The sequence below is a fragment of the Vanellus vanellus genome (genome assembly GCF_965231255.1).
Source record: "Vanellus vanellus genome assembly, chromosome: 8".
Classification (NCBI taxonomy): domain Eukaryota; kingdom Metazoa; phylum Chordata; class Aves; order Charadriiformes; family Charadriidae; genus Vanellus; species Vanellus vanellus.
Window position 1 is genome coordinate 28,116,075 of NC_138913.1, and position 16,100 is coordinate 28,132,174.

General features: G+C 48.1%; 1 protein-coding gene across 1 annotated transcript in view; it reads left to right on the plus strand.

The window, feature by feature from the left end:
* The window catches only part of VPS8 (VPS8 subunit of CORVET complex), an 85,632-nt gene extending 73,254 nt beyond the window's left edge, over positions 1 to 12,378 (plus strand). The window contains exons 44-45 of the mRNA XM_082487413.1: positions 10,756 to 10,836; positions 11,563 to 12,378. Coding sequence (XP_082343539.1) covers positions 10,756 to 10,836; positions 11,563 to 11,712 — 231 coding nt within the window. The 3' untranslated portion in view covers positions 11,713 to 12,378. The remainder of the gene's footprint in view (positions 1 to 10,755; positions 10,837 to 11,562) is intronic.
* Positions 12,379 to 16,100: the final 3,722 nt, after the last annotated feature.

Here is a 16,100-nt window from a genome sequence, read left to right on the forward strand (position 1 = left end):
AGCCCCATGTTTTACCCTCTGCGCCAAAGGAACGTGTGCAAGTGAGTGTGACAGACCAGGTTTAACTTTAAAAGCTAAAGGCAGATTTGAGTATCAAAACTACATTCATCATTAAAGTGCCTTTACTAAAACTACATTAATCATTTTATAGCAGTGCCTTATAACTTGGTTATCACTTGGGCTTCTCATGAGCTACTCAGTCAGAGAACCCCTGTGTCTCCCCTCTAATACCAGTCCTGACATACTCCGTAGCAGAAGCAGCGGAAAATGCTCCAGATGACACGCGAATGATCGGGGCAGGGAGAAGATGCTTCCATTTATTTAACTGATCCATCTGCAGAAGTGAGGGGCTGGCTGGGACTCAGGGCTTAAAGGGAGACATGGAGAGACTGGATGGGGAAGAAAAGGTGTTCCAGCACGGATCACCGGATCATCGCTAGCTAGAGAATGGCCATGCCAGATCATCTGAGAGTGCTGGATGGGCCCCTGCTGCCTCAGTCCTGTGCTCTTGGCAGAGCAGCCCATGGCTTCTGCTCCGCATACAGCCGGCCCTGCACAGCTTGGCTCTGCCTCATCACAGCACTGCTTCAAGCCCCGCCACCTCCTCCTCCCCCCGATGTCCCAGATCCTCTCCAAGTTCGTGAGGTTCCTCATATATTTAAATTATAATATTTAACTGTTGTACTCGCATGTGATTAAACTGTTGCGCAGTCAGATATTTAAAAAACTGAATATATTTAGACTTGGCAAAAGACTGTAAAATCTCTAGCTTCCCCAGGAAGTTTGTTTGCTTAACAATTGTGGCTCAGTAGTGTTAATTAACCCTGTGAGGTAACGATTCACCTGGCCGGGCAGCAGTCTGACTTACAGAACAAACTTTTACTGCTGGGGAGAGTGCTGGGAATGCAAAGTGGCAGAGATGGACACGTGCATTGCCTGGCTGCACTGGAGCCAAAAGCAGAAGGGCGAGGAGGGTTACCTGGAGCACCGCAGCACTTGCTGCAGGCAGGCTGGTACATGCAGGTACGGCAAGGTCTGGTCTCCTGCAGCCTCAAGTAAATTTAAGCACAGAATTAAGCGTGAAAACACCTAAGCTCCCCATGCTTGTCTGGACGTGACACTGGCATGTGCAGAATTGAGGTCTGTTTGAAAGGTGCGTTTTCTCTAGCCTGGTGGAGGAGGAGGTGCAGGTAAGCAAAGGGACTGAAGGAGAGGGGAGGTTTGCAGGGCTTCCCCCACCCTGAGCCACATTCTGGTGTTCCCAAGGGTCCTTCTCAGCCTGGGTCCAAGATATAGCGGTGGTCACTGGTCTCTGGTGCCACCTCAGCCACAGAAGGGATTTATTTCTGTTTGTCACAAGGTTTGTTCAACCTTTTAGTGCTGCAGTTCTCTGGTAAAGGGCTTCTGTGCGTTTCCCCTCAACCCTGCTGACACCAGGGAGACCCAGAGGTCTGGGATGGTCATCTGCTCTTGGTTCCACAGCTGGTGTTTCTGCAAACACTGAACAGCAAATCCTGGAGGGAGGTTACGCTAGCACAGCTGTGCTTCCAGCCCTGCCTTCCCTAGACCCCGGGGAGCCAGCGCTGACGCTTTGGGCACATTTTGCGTATAGATCTGTGGGGAGGGTATTTCTTTGCAACCACTTTGAAGACGCCGAGAGCTTAGTCTGTCTCTTGGCAAAATCTAATGTGTGGGTTTTTTCCATAGTGAAATCTTCAGTTTAGGTATTTATTTTCTTAGCGAGCCTTGAATTAGGAATAGATTCATATTGAGAAATGCCACTGAGCATCTGGAGTACATTTCATAGTACCAATTCTGCTCTGTTGAAACAAAGACTGTCAGTTTGAATTTTGCAATGTTGTTGAGATTTAGATGCGAAACGACAGCCCAACAGACAGTGTTTTCTCTGTCCCTGCTTTGCATGCACGGCTTCTGTGGCAGTCGCCTTGGAACTGGGGGAGGTGGAGAGATGCCACAAGCTAGCACTGAACTGTTACCGAATCTGGTGATAGCACTCATTTAAATGGAGCCTTGCTGTGATGAGAGCTTGAGCCAGTTCGCCCCAGTGAAGGGGAATAGCGAGAGAAGGGCAAAGGGGCTCTTCCTCTGGTTTTGCTGCCAAAAGTTTGTGCTTTTTCTGTTATCCTCTAAACGCTGCTGTCTTCCCAAGGGTAATCTTCTGTGTCTAAACTGATCATCTTTCCTGTCCTCCTTGCCTTATGTTGTAGTGTAAATTAGTGTTAAAAGAAATTAAAGCTTCATGTTTGTGGTGTTTTTTTTTTAATTCAATTTAAAACTTGCAGTGCTGTTTTGCATTGTGGTGTCTGAAGTTAACTGAGGCCTATTAGGTGAAAGCAGAGTAGCGGGGCTTCTGCCTAAATGCATAAGTGAAATAGTCCTGATATCTTAGTCACTGATCTCCAAAACTAATTTGCCTTGTGTGACGAAACGGGAAAGAGGACTTCACTATGAGGTTCAAATTAACAATTTATTTGGACTTCACTCACAGGTCCAATACGTCACTATTGCAAGTTCTGGGTGTACAATGGCAATTACACTATTGCAGTTTAAAAGAAATTAGTGGGATACACTATTGCAAGCTACAAATGATCCCAAGTAACAACACAAACCACAAGCGCGTTAGATATTAATACCTTAAACGAGTGTGCCAATTACGAAATTAAAAGCATGCTATATACTGTACGTATGTTTCTTAGTCACTTACCCTCTCTCAGGTAAGGTCGCTCAATCCCTGGGAAGTTACCCTGTACAGTGTCCTGGACGGGGGGGGACGGATCTCCTACAGGCCAGCTGTATCGTTGGAGGATTCCCCGTTTTTCTCCCCAAACCTTGCAGTTTATATTTCCTGACTTTGTGAGGGTGCAGGGTTATGCCTAAGTGGATATCTGGGATATTTATCTCTGGTGGTGCTATAACCAAGTCTCTGTTGCCAATTTGTGATGTCTAGCGCTCAAAGTCATGGGAATAGTGGTGGGGTGGGACTCAGGGCATTTTGTTTGTCAAGGGCCATTTGGTTTCAGTTTTCATATGCAATCTTGAGATAACCCCGGGCTGAGCTGTTTTGCAGCTCCCCCCCAAGTTATCTCTGCATAGACAAGGCAAGGCGGAGATGAAGCTGAGTCGGATGACAACTCCCTGCATCTCACCTGTTGTGCTCTGAAACCGGTTTGGCTGGGTGCTCCCATACACCTTGTTACAGTGAACCACTTTGTGTTTTCCATTTATTCTGCCAGCCTACGGACTAGGGATCGGGAAGAGGAACAGCCTTGGCTCTCAGGCCATAAGCTCTGCAGGAAACACCGTGAACCCCTAAGCTGACATGCTCTGCTTATGCTGTGTTTTAGTCTGCCTGCGAGTTCTAAGGGTGCCGTTGTTAGAGCTGTCCAGACGGCAAATATGTTTTATTCAGGAGTTTAATCCTGTCAAGTCACGCCAGGATGGACCATGAATGTGATCTGTAGTTAATCCAGTTTGTCAGACTCTACCTTTGAGTTCTGTTCTGCAGCCTGCCACCAGCGTCCCTCTTTACAACACGGCCTTCCATCCAACCTGGAGCTTCTGACCCACTCCCACCTGTGAGGTGCTGGTACCACACTGTATCACTTAACTGAGATGTTAAATGTCCCTCTGCAGTACATCTGTGTGCTTTCTGTTGGATGAGGGAAGGTTTAGGACTTTTCTTTTTTTGCCAAAGCTTATTGTAGAGCTAGACAAATGTTACATGACCAACAATCAATAGACAGAGCCATTTTTACTGGTTTCAGTGCAACAGTAGCTATCAGTTATTAGCTTGACTCCCAACAATATCAATTTATAACTCTGAAAATATCCAGGTGTGATTTTTCTTCTCCCAAATGACACCAAGCAGATAATTAGCACTTTATACAGTTAGAAGATCATTCTCCTCTGTAGAGAATATTCCCACATGTATATTAACTGAGAAAATACCCATTTCCTTTAGGTTTGGAGTTGGTTTTGGTGGTAGATTCCTTAACTTCTGCAACAATGTGTTGGAAATCCATGTGAGGAAGGAACTGGAGACACTTTGTACCATTGGCTTCTCATCAGCAGAACATATGTGTTTTAAGATTTCTTGTAATGTATTGGAAACAAAAGTGATTTTGTAAGAAGAAAACTGAGTGCGGGAGTCTTAGCTAGCAGTGAGAAGAGGACTAGCACCAAAGTTAAAACTGGAAACAAAATACAAATTTGAAAAGGCTAATTTCAAAACTATAATTATCCTTTAGCAGCTTTTAAATAAAAATTGACTCTCTTGGACTTTTCATACCAGGTGGGTGGGTTAGTTTTTGTTGTTTGTTTGGGTTTGGTTGGTTTTGGTTTGTTGGGTTTTTTTTTGTTTGTTTTGGTTTGGTTTTTTGTTTGTTTGTTTGTTTTTGGGGTTTTTTTTGTTGTTTTAGAAAATCAGACTGAATTCTAATTGTTTTGTAATTGGCCTTCATATATAGCAACTTGTAGCCTGGCAGATTCCTTTTACTGCCTACAATCCAAAGTCTTGCACTCTAGGACCCGTGCGAGACTAACATGTAGCAGAGACAGCTGACTTTCAAACTGCCTAAAGCGAAGACCAGTGAGAGCGGCTGTCCTGTGCTCCTGGGAGAACCTGGGGAAATGTTGTGTCCTGGTTAAGAGAAAAGATGGCAAAATTTCAGTGGGTAATCTTTGCTTTACTTCACATCTCCTACGATTTGATGAAAATTTCCTCCCTTTTAATGAAACATTTCCTATCTAGGAGGATCTGTAGAACAGACTCATTTAAATACAGTGACAGATGCTGGACTGTTGCAACCTGTTGATATTCCCACAAACCGCACCAGTCCCTGTTGCCAGTAGTTAGGTGTAGTTTAGTGCAGTGCTTGACAGTCATGTATCTGTTCTCCAAGGAACCGGCACAGCTCATTACATATGTCTTCCTTGTGAAATTGCAAGCCTTCAGTCTGTCTTCGCAGATCCGCCTTGGAGCGCAGGCAGGAAAGAAAGCATGTGACTTTCCATCTGCTAGGAGAGGCTGCTTTTCCAGACCCAGCACAGGCTGGAGAGTCGGTGTGCTGCCAGTAACCTCTGCCTGCGGTGCTGTGCTCGCTGCTGCTGCTGGAGAGGGCGACTGCTGCTCCCCTCCAGGGTTTGTACTTGTTCCAAGCTGAGAAATGACCAAAAAGGCCAAAGGGTTAAGAAGGGTGTAGATGATTTCTTTCTTCTGATGTTCCTCTGAAGGAGGGGAGCAAAATAAGGAGAAGCTGTGGTTTTGGTTCAGTTTGTAGTCATCAGGTGGGAGAGTATGAGAGGGAATTATGGCTGGTTCAGTGGTGTTTGCTGTAGTCAAGGGTGTTACTGGCTGTCCTGGAGGGCAGCTTTCAGAAATGCAGGTGGCAGATGAGCATTCATCCTTTGTAAATCCCTTAAATGGAACACTGCAGTTTCCATGTCCTGCCTCCATCCCCATTCCTTTTACCATCACGTTGCACAATGGAAACAGTATGTTTTGTTGGTTGATATGTGAATTGAGCATAGACAGGCTTGGGCAGCTACAGCTGAGCTCCCAGGACCAGAGTTGCTCTTAAGTGTGTTATAAACTTTCCTCTTAAGCAGCAGTAACAGATTGCTGCATGTGTGTTATGAGCTACGAAAGGGACAGATAGCAGAGGCATCCACTTGGGTTTTCTGTAGGGTTTGGGGTCACTGGTGGGGGGGGTCACTAATCCTTCTTATACCAAATAGGACTTCTTCCTTCTCCTACGTGTGTTTACCTTCCCTTTCTCTCCCCAAACTCCCACCATCGAGAGAACACCACACCTCGAGTCTTCTGTGGCTGGCTCTTGTGGGATGCTGTTTAGCAGCCTCCTTAGCGCAAGTTTAGGAAATGAATTATTTGCCCTCATGCATGACGCTTCTGTCCTCTTGGGTTCAGGCACTGAACTGAGATCAGCCCGAGCACAGGCCTGTTGTGGATTGTCTTTATGTAATGTTTAATCCATGTGCTGCCATGCTTCCCTCGAAGCCTGCTACATTATAAATAAATGTCTCATCTGCTGGGCCATAGTGTCCAGTGAGGATATGTGTTTTCTGTGTTTATCTAATTAATCCTGAACAGCATTATTGCTCCTTTGGCTGAGGGCATCAGCGGATGTCCAAGGGAATATGCCAACGGTGCCTGGTGTAAGTATGAGCTGCTAAACAGACCAGCTAGCAGAGGGAGAATGGAGGTATGCCAATGTGTTTCTAGATATTAAATACAGACAGTTCTTCCTCCTCTCCCCTCAGTCACTGCAGTATCTCACGTTGCAGCAGCAGTGAGTCTATTAGAGCACAAATAAGCCTGTCTTCTCCCTTGCTTCGAGTGGGAGGTTTGCTTCTTCAGTTCAGCTAAGTTCAACTGGAAGTGAGAGAGATCTGCCTTTCCCATTCTGCTCCTGAAGAGATCAGAGGACAGAGCTGTAGCGCAGACCTGTGTGACAGATTGCCTCTGCTGTAGCAGTGCTGAGGGAAGGCTGCTCTGCCATGGGCTTTGGTGAGTCAGTGCTTCAGTTTACTCGCAGACAGCAGGTCCTGCTTTGCCTGCCACCGCCAGCCCCAGCGGTACCGGCTGCCGCTGCATCCAAGCAGGAGCAGGCAGGGCCTGGCCTGCTGCCAGGGGTTTTGCTCCTATGCACGCCAGCGGAGGTTAGTGGTGAAACACTGTGGGGGCTGGTCTTGAAGCAGCACGTTCTGCTGCCGTAGCGCAGCTACAGTGGCTCTGGGACTTCCTCCCAGTGAAGGTTTGCCCACTTGCCGCATTGCCCAGAGTGACTTGCAAGACTCTGTTTCTACCTCCACAGCGATCGGCCGGTCTGCGTCTGTCCCGTAGCAGTGGTGCATTACTCTGCAGTAGCTCTGCAGAGGTTTGCAGCAGCACGCTTTTGTTCTACGAGGGATGTCCTGAGGTTTTCTGAAGTTCATTAACAATTTTGTAATGTTAGTGTCATTCTGGTGACTTTGGGTCAGAGCAGCTGTCTGCCTTGCTCTCTTTTTGGTCGATTGTTTCGGGTTCCTGGGAGTACCATGAAAACAGCAGGTCCCTATCCTGCAGAAGAGAAGCAGATTTACTTAATTTTACATTAATTGGCTTAGCTGCCATTAAAAAAACAAACCTGAATCTGGGTACCTTTTTGTAAGGCTGTTTGAGCCATGGTGAAATAAGTGTCCAGCTGTAGGGGAGGAATGGCAGAAGGTGGACTCAGTGTCCATGTGGTTTTGGTTCTGTAAATGAGGGAGGTGGGTGTTGCTTTTGTTCTAGGAATCCCGAAACCTTCCCCAGGACTTCTGGCTGCATCTGCCCTGTGTTATGGAGCAGCCCCCCGGGGGTAATGTGATGCTCTGATGCTCTAATCAATGCAGCAGTATCTTCTGTGGAAGGTATGGCTCTGAGAGGCAGCGCTTAGATGGATCTCTTGGTGTGACTATTAATGGTACTTCTGCTTACAACTGCTGTATGATCTGCTTTGCTTAGGTGCTAGCTGATGATGGATTTTGTAGCTGTTAAATTAAAGATAATTGCAGGCTTAGGAGGGCTGTGTGGTGACTACCAGAGGGGTTGGAATATGTGCAAGCAAAATGTGCAATGGAGATAAGCATTAGAGTGGTGGGCTCTGCAAGAACTGTAAAACAAAAAGGAACCTTTCTTCTCCTTGCTGGCCCAGATCCTCAAGGGGATAAACTATGTCTCTTGGGTTCTGCAACTAGTCTGAGGCCTTTCCGAAGGGGCGTAAGGATTTGGCTGCAAATGGCCTGGAGGTGCTGAACCGCTTCCTACCAATCAAGGCAATAACGAGCTGGCTGGCCCCACAGTAGCACTGGAGGCTGAAGCTGTGTTGCAGGGTGAGGGAATGAGCTGAGTGGATTCCACTAATCCAGCGCTGATGCTGGACTCCAAGAGCCTCCCCGTAGTTCTTGAATGAAAACATGCCTTTAGTGACACGGTTAAAAAAGGAAAAGGCCTGACAGCAGTTGTTTCCATGACAACAGAAAGAACTGCCTGCAATATTTCAGCTCATCAGCCTGGAGAACAGTCTGATTGATAGTTACATACGCGTGGTAGAGAGATAGCAGAAGAGGGGAGGCCAATTATATTGCATTTTCCTCGTCCTTGAATGCCTGTGGCCACAGCAACTGTGGAGGACAGGTTTTCCTTGCTTATTGTCATTTTTTTTTTCCAAGTGAGAATGACCTGCGTGCCCCTTGGAAGTGCCTGTACAACCTGCCAGCTGTGGATACGTGACCCTCACTGGCTCTCTGGTTCAAAGCCTGTGCCATGTGTGCAGGGAATATGGACATTTGGCTCCTTGACTGGTGATTAGCAAATAGTTTTTTACAATAGAACGAATATCTTGGAGGGGGAAGAAGTGAGTTTGGGCACGTGCTTCCAGCATAAGCGATCTGCTCTCGGGACGTTCCTCTCTTCTCAGACTGTTTAATGAACATATCAAAGGCAAGATGCAAGTGGCTTCAGGACAGTAATGGAATGATTCTGGCTTCAGGAAGCCCACGGTGGTGGTGGGTTCACTGCATCTTCCCCCAGAGCACTTCTGGGCTCGTCAGCTCTGAGCTGTCTCTGGGACATTCACATGATGGAGGGGAGGGTGGCCAGATTCTGCCCTGCCTGTGCTTTGCTCGGAGCCAAGTAGAAAGGGGAAAAAGCGATGGAGGAGCTGCTAGAAGAGAGGGATGGGTAAAGGTGCTGTGGGAGAGGATAAGAAGACAAACCCAAGGGTTTGGGTAAAGCATTTCCAGACCAGGAGTTTTGCTGAGGTCTGGGGACGACACGGCTCTCGGGTGGAGCCGCAGGCCCTGCCAGTGGAGGGGTGGTGGGCTACTGCTGGGAGGGAGCATTGTGTCGCCTGGGGAAGCCTAGGCTGGTGCCAGTGCTGGTGCTCTGTGTGGTGGCACACCCCTCTCCCCCCACTGTTTGTGCTCTGGGCTTTGTCCACAGTAACTTTCTTTCAAGGCTGCGTGCTTCAGTGGATTTTTCATTGCACAGTTGCCAGCAGGGTTCCCTTTTTGCTTGGGCAGCGATTAAAAATTGAGTCAAAGACTAAGACAGCATGATCTCTGGTAAAATGTTGTCCTCTCTGCCCTCAGACCTTACCCACTGCAGACTGCAGCTCATCATCCACTTTGGGCATGTGCTGCAACCCCAAAGGAGAACGCCTGCCTGGGGAGAAGGGCCTCGCTGCCGGCAGGAGCTGTACGTGCAGAGAGGAGCAGGCTTGAGCCTGGCTGGGAACAGCCCAGGCTCTGGAGGAATGCTGAAGCCCCCTCTGCCTTTGTGGGGTCAGGAGTTCTGCCTTAATTCCAGTTGATCGTACTCCTTGAAGGCAGTGATACTAGTTCTTCATGTTGGGCTTGAGCCATTGCCAAAGAGAGTTTAAAGTAAATGCAACTTCAGTCAGTACCTGCTGGTAGGACTGCAGCATTTTGGGTTAATAGCCCTCAGGAAATGTATTTTGGGGAAAATATTTGAGAATGAACATTGAATGTTCCCTTAAAAATAGATCCCCAGAGACAACAGATGCCAGATTGCTGCTCATGAGGGAGGCTGTTCTCCCTGGCTCCTGTTGTAGTTTCTTGATGATGCTTTTGCTTTGGAATATGAGCAGAAACATTCAAAATAGAAACATTGTGATGTGTTAAAATGGAACAAACCTACCAGAATCTGTGATGGTCTGTCATCTCTCCCCGGGATATGTAAATGATGCCTTTTAAAGCAGTTTGAGTATATATGCAGTCCTCCTTGCGTTAATGCTCTTATTTCAGGCTGCGGTCCCTCTATTTGCGATTCTGATTGCCCTCACCTACCACTCCCTAACTGCCCCAGCACTGCTGGGGTGACACCCTTGCACCCAACTTGCTCGTGCCCTGCAAACGTTGACACTTGCTGGGCAGTACCGCAATGACTGTTGTGTCCAGTTTCTCAGGGAAAGTGGTTGCCACTGATGTTGTGAGTTACCTTGCCTCTCCCCCCCTCCCCTTTTCACCCCTCATTTCCTGGCTTTTAGTCTGTACCATCTTAGTAGGGGAAAAGATGGATCTTAGGAGATTAGGAGAGACACCATTAGTAGGTAATAGTCATTGGCACAGTAATCGTTCCCTATAGTAGCCACGCACAATCTGTGCCCGCTCACAGCATGCTGCAGCCAGCACTGTGCCAGGACCCAATAGGGCGGCTGAGTGGGGCCTGGGGAGACTATCAGGAGACGAGGAGAAAGGGCTGGGGGGAGCTGCTGCTGCCTGGGGAAGAGCCCATGAGAGGCTGCTCGTCCCTGGAGACCCATTACTTCTCTTCCCTGCTGGCTGCGGGGGAGTTTTCCCATCCCTTTTCTTTCTCTCTTTTTCTGCCTCTCTTTTTTTCTTTTCTTTCTTTTTTTTTTCTCCCTCCCCCAAAGGTAACAGTACTGTTAGTCTGCCTACCATCAGCTACAGCCCCCAACAATATGGCATTGTGGTCGTACGGGTATCTCTGTCCTCTGTGCAACAATAGGATTTTTTTTTTTTTTTTTTTGCCAAAACTAAGGTGCACACGGTGGCTTCAAGCTAGAGGAAAAATGGCTAAAAAAGCCCCCTAAACAGGCTGCAGACAGGCTGCTCCAGGCCCAAGGACAGGAGCAGGGATGAATTTCTGTGTATATGAATTTGACATCTTGTTGTGTGTTGTTTCTGTAACCTTTTCACTTTCTTTATCAGGCAAGTTCAGAGTCTCTGTTGGATCCTCAGCAAATCCAAGCTTTTGACCAACTCTGCCGACTCAACCGAGGAGCCTCCAGAGTACGTACCACCCATTTTCCTTTCGGTTTTAAATTGGTGAAGGGTATTTTGCATGCTGTCAAGCCAGATATTAGCACTGGCAGTGTGGGCTTTGGCTTTTCACTTGGGTTTTGTTTAGTGCTGGCAGTCCAGTGTGCTTAGGGCTGGCTGTTTCACATCACAAGGCAGCCACGCTGCCTCTGACAGAGCTGGGGAATTCACTGGCAGTGAAACCATGGAAATGCCTCTGGTGTTGAGGCTGGGCCTGAAAAGTGTCCACGCTGTGAGGTTTCTTGGATTCTTTTTAGATTTGCAAATAACCTTCCTGCCAGACACTGTGTGGCTCCTGCAAGTGCATGGAAGGGTCCCTCCTCCTGCCCCCTGTGTTGTCCCAAGGAGAGCGCAGCTCCCTCTGTCCCCTGCATTTCCTTTGTGCCTCCTGCCTGTTTTGGCTGCAGTTGTTGGCACTTGCAGCTCTTTCTGGGATTGTTTTTCAATTATGTAACTTTAAAACAACCTAAAGACACCTGGAAAGCCGTTTAGTTCAGGACTGTTGTCCTGCACTGAGCTCTGTAGGGTCATTACATACCATACATACATGTGTTCTTTACATGTGTTAAGGTTTTTCCAATTGCTGCAGAAGGTGAGCCCCCCCCGAGTGAGCACTTTGTCTTTCTGCACCTTGCATGAGTGCTGCTAAGCAGACTGCTCAGGCTGCCAGTCATCTCTATGGGTTTTGTCTTGCAGCTAGCTCTCCTGACAGAACTGTCTCGCGGCCATGGTGGTGAAAAGCATGGGCTGCTCAGCGTTTCCCATGGTGACCCGGCCACCAGCAGTGTCTTCCAGAATGAGAACTTCCAGCTGCACCTGGTACCCCCTCCGCTGGCTGAAGACTAGCCCTCCAGCCCTAGCTGGTTTCAGGTCTTGGTGCTGAGAAGCCTCTGCATTGCAACACTGGACTTTCCCCCCTCTGCAGCCTTTCCCAGAACCCTCTGTGCTGCATTGAATCTCACTGGGTGCTGGTGGGTTTGTAGCAGCAGGCAATATCCCAGTTCTGCTGCCACCAAGGCAGCCATGGGGCTGCTGGCTGGAAGCTGTGGACTCTGGGGGCAAAACCAAGTGTGCCGAAGCACCACGCAGCACTTGGCTACCTGCAGTGACCCGGAGGCTCTCAGCAGCGGCAATAACTTTGCCAAATAACTGAGTCAGCTCCACGGCACTGAAGGAGCCAGCCTGTGTTTCACAGTGCTGTGTTATTTTTGTGGATGGGTAACACACCTGAGTTTTAACTATAGTATAAGTAAAAGCAGTCATTTTGCCAAGGCCTGGCCCACTCTCATGGCAGGAGCCGTGGGCTCTGAGGGCACAGAACAGGCAAACGTGGAAAAGGCTGAAGAATGCAGAAAATGAAATGTGTGAGCAAACTAACCTGCGCGCAGTGTGTTCCTACAAACTTCCATTAAAAAGGCCCTTGGTTGAACTTTCCTGCGTGAGCTCTGCACATGGGGAGCGGGTAAGAGGGCTGCTGGTCTGGCAGTGCTGCTGGCTGCTGTTTTCTCACACCATTGCCACTGAACTCTGGTAAAGAAAGATGCATCATGTCACTGCGGGTAAAGCACAAACCTCCCCACTTGCTTTGTGTGTGAAAAGGTGCTGCAGGCCCTTGGGGACCGCATGGGTCAGAAGATGGGTGTGATGGTCAGAGAGGTTTGTCACTACTAAGCTTCACTCACTGTTTTGCAATACCAAACTGGGCAGTGTCCCTTCCCTGTGGCACCTGTATCACTCTATTCACTCCATTGCAACCCAATAGCAGTGGTGTTTCTGTACTGCTTGTGAAACACGTTCCAGATCCTGCCCTAATAATGTGTGTTACTGGTCTGGTGGTGGTTATCTCACCTCTTCCCCTGTTTGTTTTGTCACCAGCACTTGGGTGTGTTTGGGTACCGTACACTCAGTGTCCCAGCTGCTCCCAGGATGAGCATACCACCAGGCCCTGTGTGCTCTGCATGCACACAAAACCAATGTGCAGAGCCAGGGCTGGTCTGTGCGGAGCTCACACTGGATGGCAGGAACACGGGGCAGCACTGCTGCCTCCAAGGAGCACAGAAGCACCAGCTGTTGTGCAGAGCCCACCTGGCTGGCGAGCAGTGCCCCTGGAGCCCAGTATGCTCACCTTCTTCCCACTAGCTTTAGGAACTACAAAACGGTGTCCCAAATGGTGCCCCAGACAGATGTTTCCAGCCTGCAGCCACATGTGAACCGGGTCAGAGGTAAGTCAGGGGCTACAGCCAGCTAAATGCTGCCAGATCTCAGCCCGGGCTTGCAGCTCTTCTCCCTGTCATCCTCCCCCCTGACTGGGGCAGCTCTTTTACAGGCGAGTGAGAACGGGGCTGTGAGACTGCCCACCAGCCCCAGTACTTACCAGATGCCCAAACCCAGGTGGGGCTGGGCCTGGCATGCTCCACCTGGTTATTGCATTTCTCTGCCTAGCACTGGGTGCACATTTCAGCTGTCGCCATCTGAAGCCGTAAGTGACTCTTCCTTTGCTGAAAATATCAGCATGTTTCACTCTAGTATGGAAAATACACAGTTAGTTAGGACAAGTACAACTTCAGTTGTTCAATATTTTATTAAAGAGGAAATATACACACCTCTCCCTGGCAGAGTGGAGCAACAAGCCCAGGGCATGTCTCTTACAGCATGTATATGCCAGTGTTTGTGCAAAGAAAAGAAATCACCTTTCTGTGGGGAGCGTGTTTCTGAACTGGGGTGCGCGATGGAGCACAGCGAGAACTCTGCCACTGTGCCAGCTGCTGAAACGCCTTCCAGAACTAGCCCTGAACCACCAGGCTGCTCCACTGGCATTTTACAGGTACAACAGAAGGAAGAGGCAACTTATTGTGCTTAAGACATCTGAACAAATCCTGGGTAGGAGACACTCACAGCTTGTGAATATTGCTAATTACTTACAGTTAAGAGAGTATGTATCCTGACGACAGTGATATGAACCTGCAAGACCACAGGATCTTACAGTAAGTGGTGGTCATAAATACCCAACTGAATTTCACTACGCTCACAGCCGGTGCCCCCTAACAGCAGGAGGCGGCTCCTGCTTGCTTGCAAACAAGGTGAGCTCATGCCAAGGCAGAGGTTCCTGGTGCCCTTTCCTGGGCTTGGCGTCTGCAGTGAGAGCTGGTGGGGAGCACCCTGGCCTCGAGCAAGGTGCCCTGCTGCTGCTAGTCCCCTGGGAGGATGCAACTGCCAGCCCACCCCGTCCTCCTGGGTAAGAGAAGCCACCCCTGGGAAGAAAGCTCAGGCAGGCCAGGCACAAGAGTGAGCTTTTTCAGCTCTCCACTCAAGATTACAATTCAAAGATTAAATATGAATAAATGCTGTAGGTTTATACATAATGCTTCTACCTATGGAATGTGTCTGAATGGTCAAAAGACACTAAAATGTTGTTAGAAACCTTAGTTAACCAAGAAAGACAATCCCACCCTTAAAAAAAAAAAAAAAAATCCTATTTAGTTTTACTACGGCCTTCATTTAAATGCCCTCAGAAAAACAGAACATTTTCAGGTGCCTTGTGAGAATGTAGCTGTTCATGCAATGGCCCAAGTTCCTCATTTAACAAGCATTGCACTTTTTAAGTCATCAAAACTATAAAACCTATTATTTTTGTCTGAAAGTGTTAGTCTAAAAAGTACAGTATTACTTTATAACCATTTATGGTAAACTCCTAGCACACGCGCATGTGCACATACACACACTGTCGCCTAAACATTTTCTAAAGATACTGATTACAAAGTGTATAAAATTAGTAATACCTTGTCAGGATACAGTGAGAGAGATGAGCCATCCTATAACACAGACTATAATCTAGTATCAATCACTAAACTGTACACATTTATACAGCCTTATATTCACCAAAGACTTTTGAAACGTAAACAGCAAATACACAAAGAAATTCAGTAATGCTGTTGAAAACACAGTTATTACTGACTCCAACTGATTCAAGCTGACTGAAATCTTCTGAGAACAACACTTTTGTTTCATCAAGCAGGGCTGAAACCAGACCACCAGCGAGACAGGTCGCTCTTACCTGCTGTGTGAGGAAACCCTTGTTCAGAATCTGCTCTTGAACTGGGGGCAAAGGAGCAGGAGCCAAAGCTTCCTCTCTCCACTAGAATGGCCTTAGGCTGTATTTTGACAAGCACGCACACTACTGAGCCTGCGGGCCACCTCCCATGAGCACCTCCACGCTGTCCCCGAGCTCTGCCAACACATTGGTGTGGCTGATAAACATTTTATTTTTTTTTTTTCTTTATTTTGTTATTCTTCAGGCAAATGCAGGCCCTGAGTGCATGTGTCCGGCACCAAACAGCACGGGAGGAAGCGGCAGGCAAAGCCAAGGAGGGATCTTGTGTGTTTGGAGGTAGTCGCTTCCTTCGCCTAGCACTGTACCCCCCAGCCTAGCATGGTATTGGTTAGATGGCTGCACTTCATCTCTGCCTGCTCCCCCTCCTGCCCAGCTGCAAAAGCCAAATCACCTTTCTGAGAACCACATAGAAAAAAGGGACTAGCTGGATCCAGGCAACTGATCCCCCTCCAGGAGCAACAGTTGCCTTCTCAGGAGATTTCAGAGCCTGACTTAACTCAGCAGATGCTCGCTGCATAGCCTGGAGAAAAGTTGGAGGCACTTTGTGCATTCTCTAGCCTGCCATACCAACCCGCTGGAAGAGCAGTGCCAACAGCCTTCGAGAAGGGTCGCACCAGCACTAGAGAAAAGGATGGACAATGCGCAAGGACAGACAGAGACAGGAAGAGCCTCTTGTCGCCGCACCTCGTGTAGCTGTTTGAGAAAGAGTAAGGGCAACTTGGTTTTGCTGCTCACAGGCATGCTGCACCAGCTCACCCTCTGTGCTTTGAAGGCCCACTGCAAACATCCTGACAGATGGAAACGTCTCGAGCGGCACATCCTTGTATGAGTAGTAGTATATGATGTGACCAAGAAAAGGGCCTATTTCAGCTATAAAAGTCTTAAGATTTATCACTACCTTACGTGCAGACGTGGGAGATCTGATCAGGCTGAGAACATGTTAAAGTTGCTCAGGCTGCTGCTAGTTCACCAATACGCAAGTCCCATAACTGCACTCCCATGAGGAATCTGAAATATCAAGTGCACTGGAAAAAAGGGATTGTCAGAAAAAACGAAAATATAAATACTACAAAAGCAACATTACTGAGTGGGAACTGGACTGATCTGATACCAACTTGTCGGA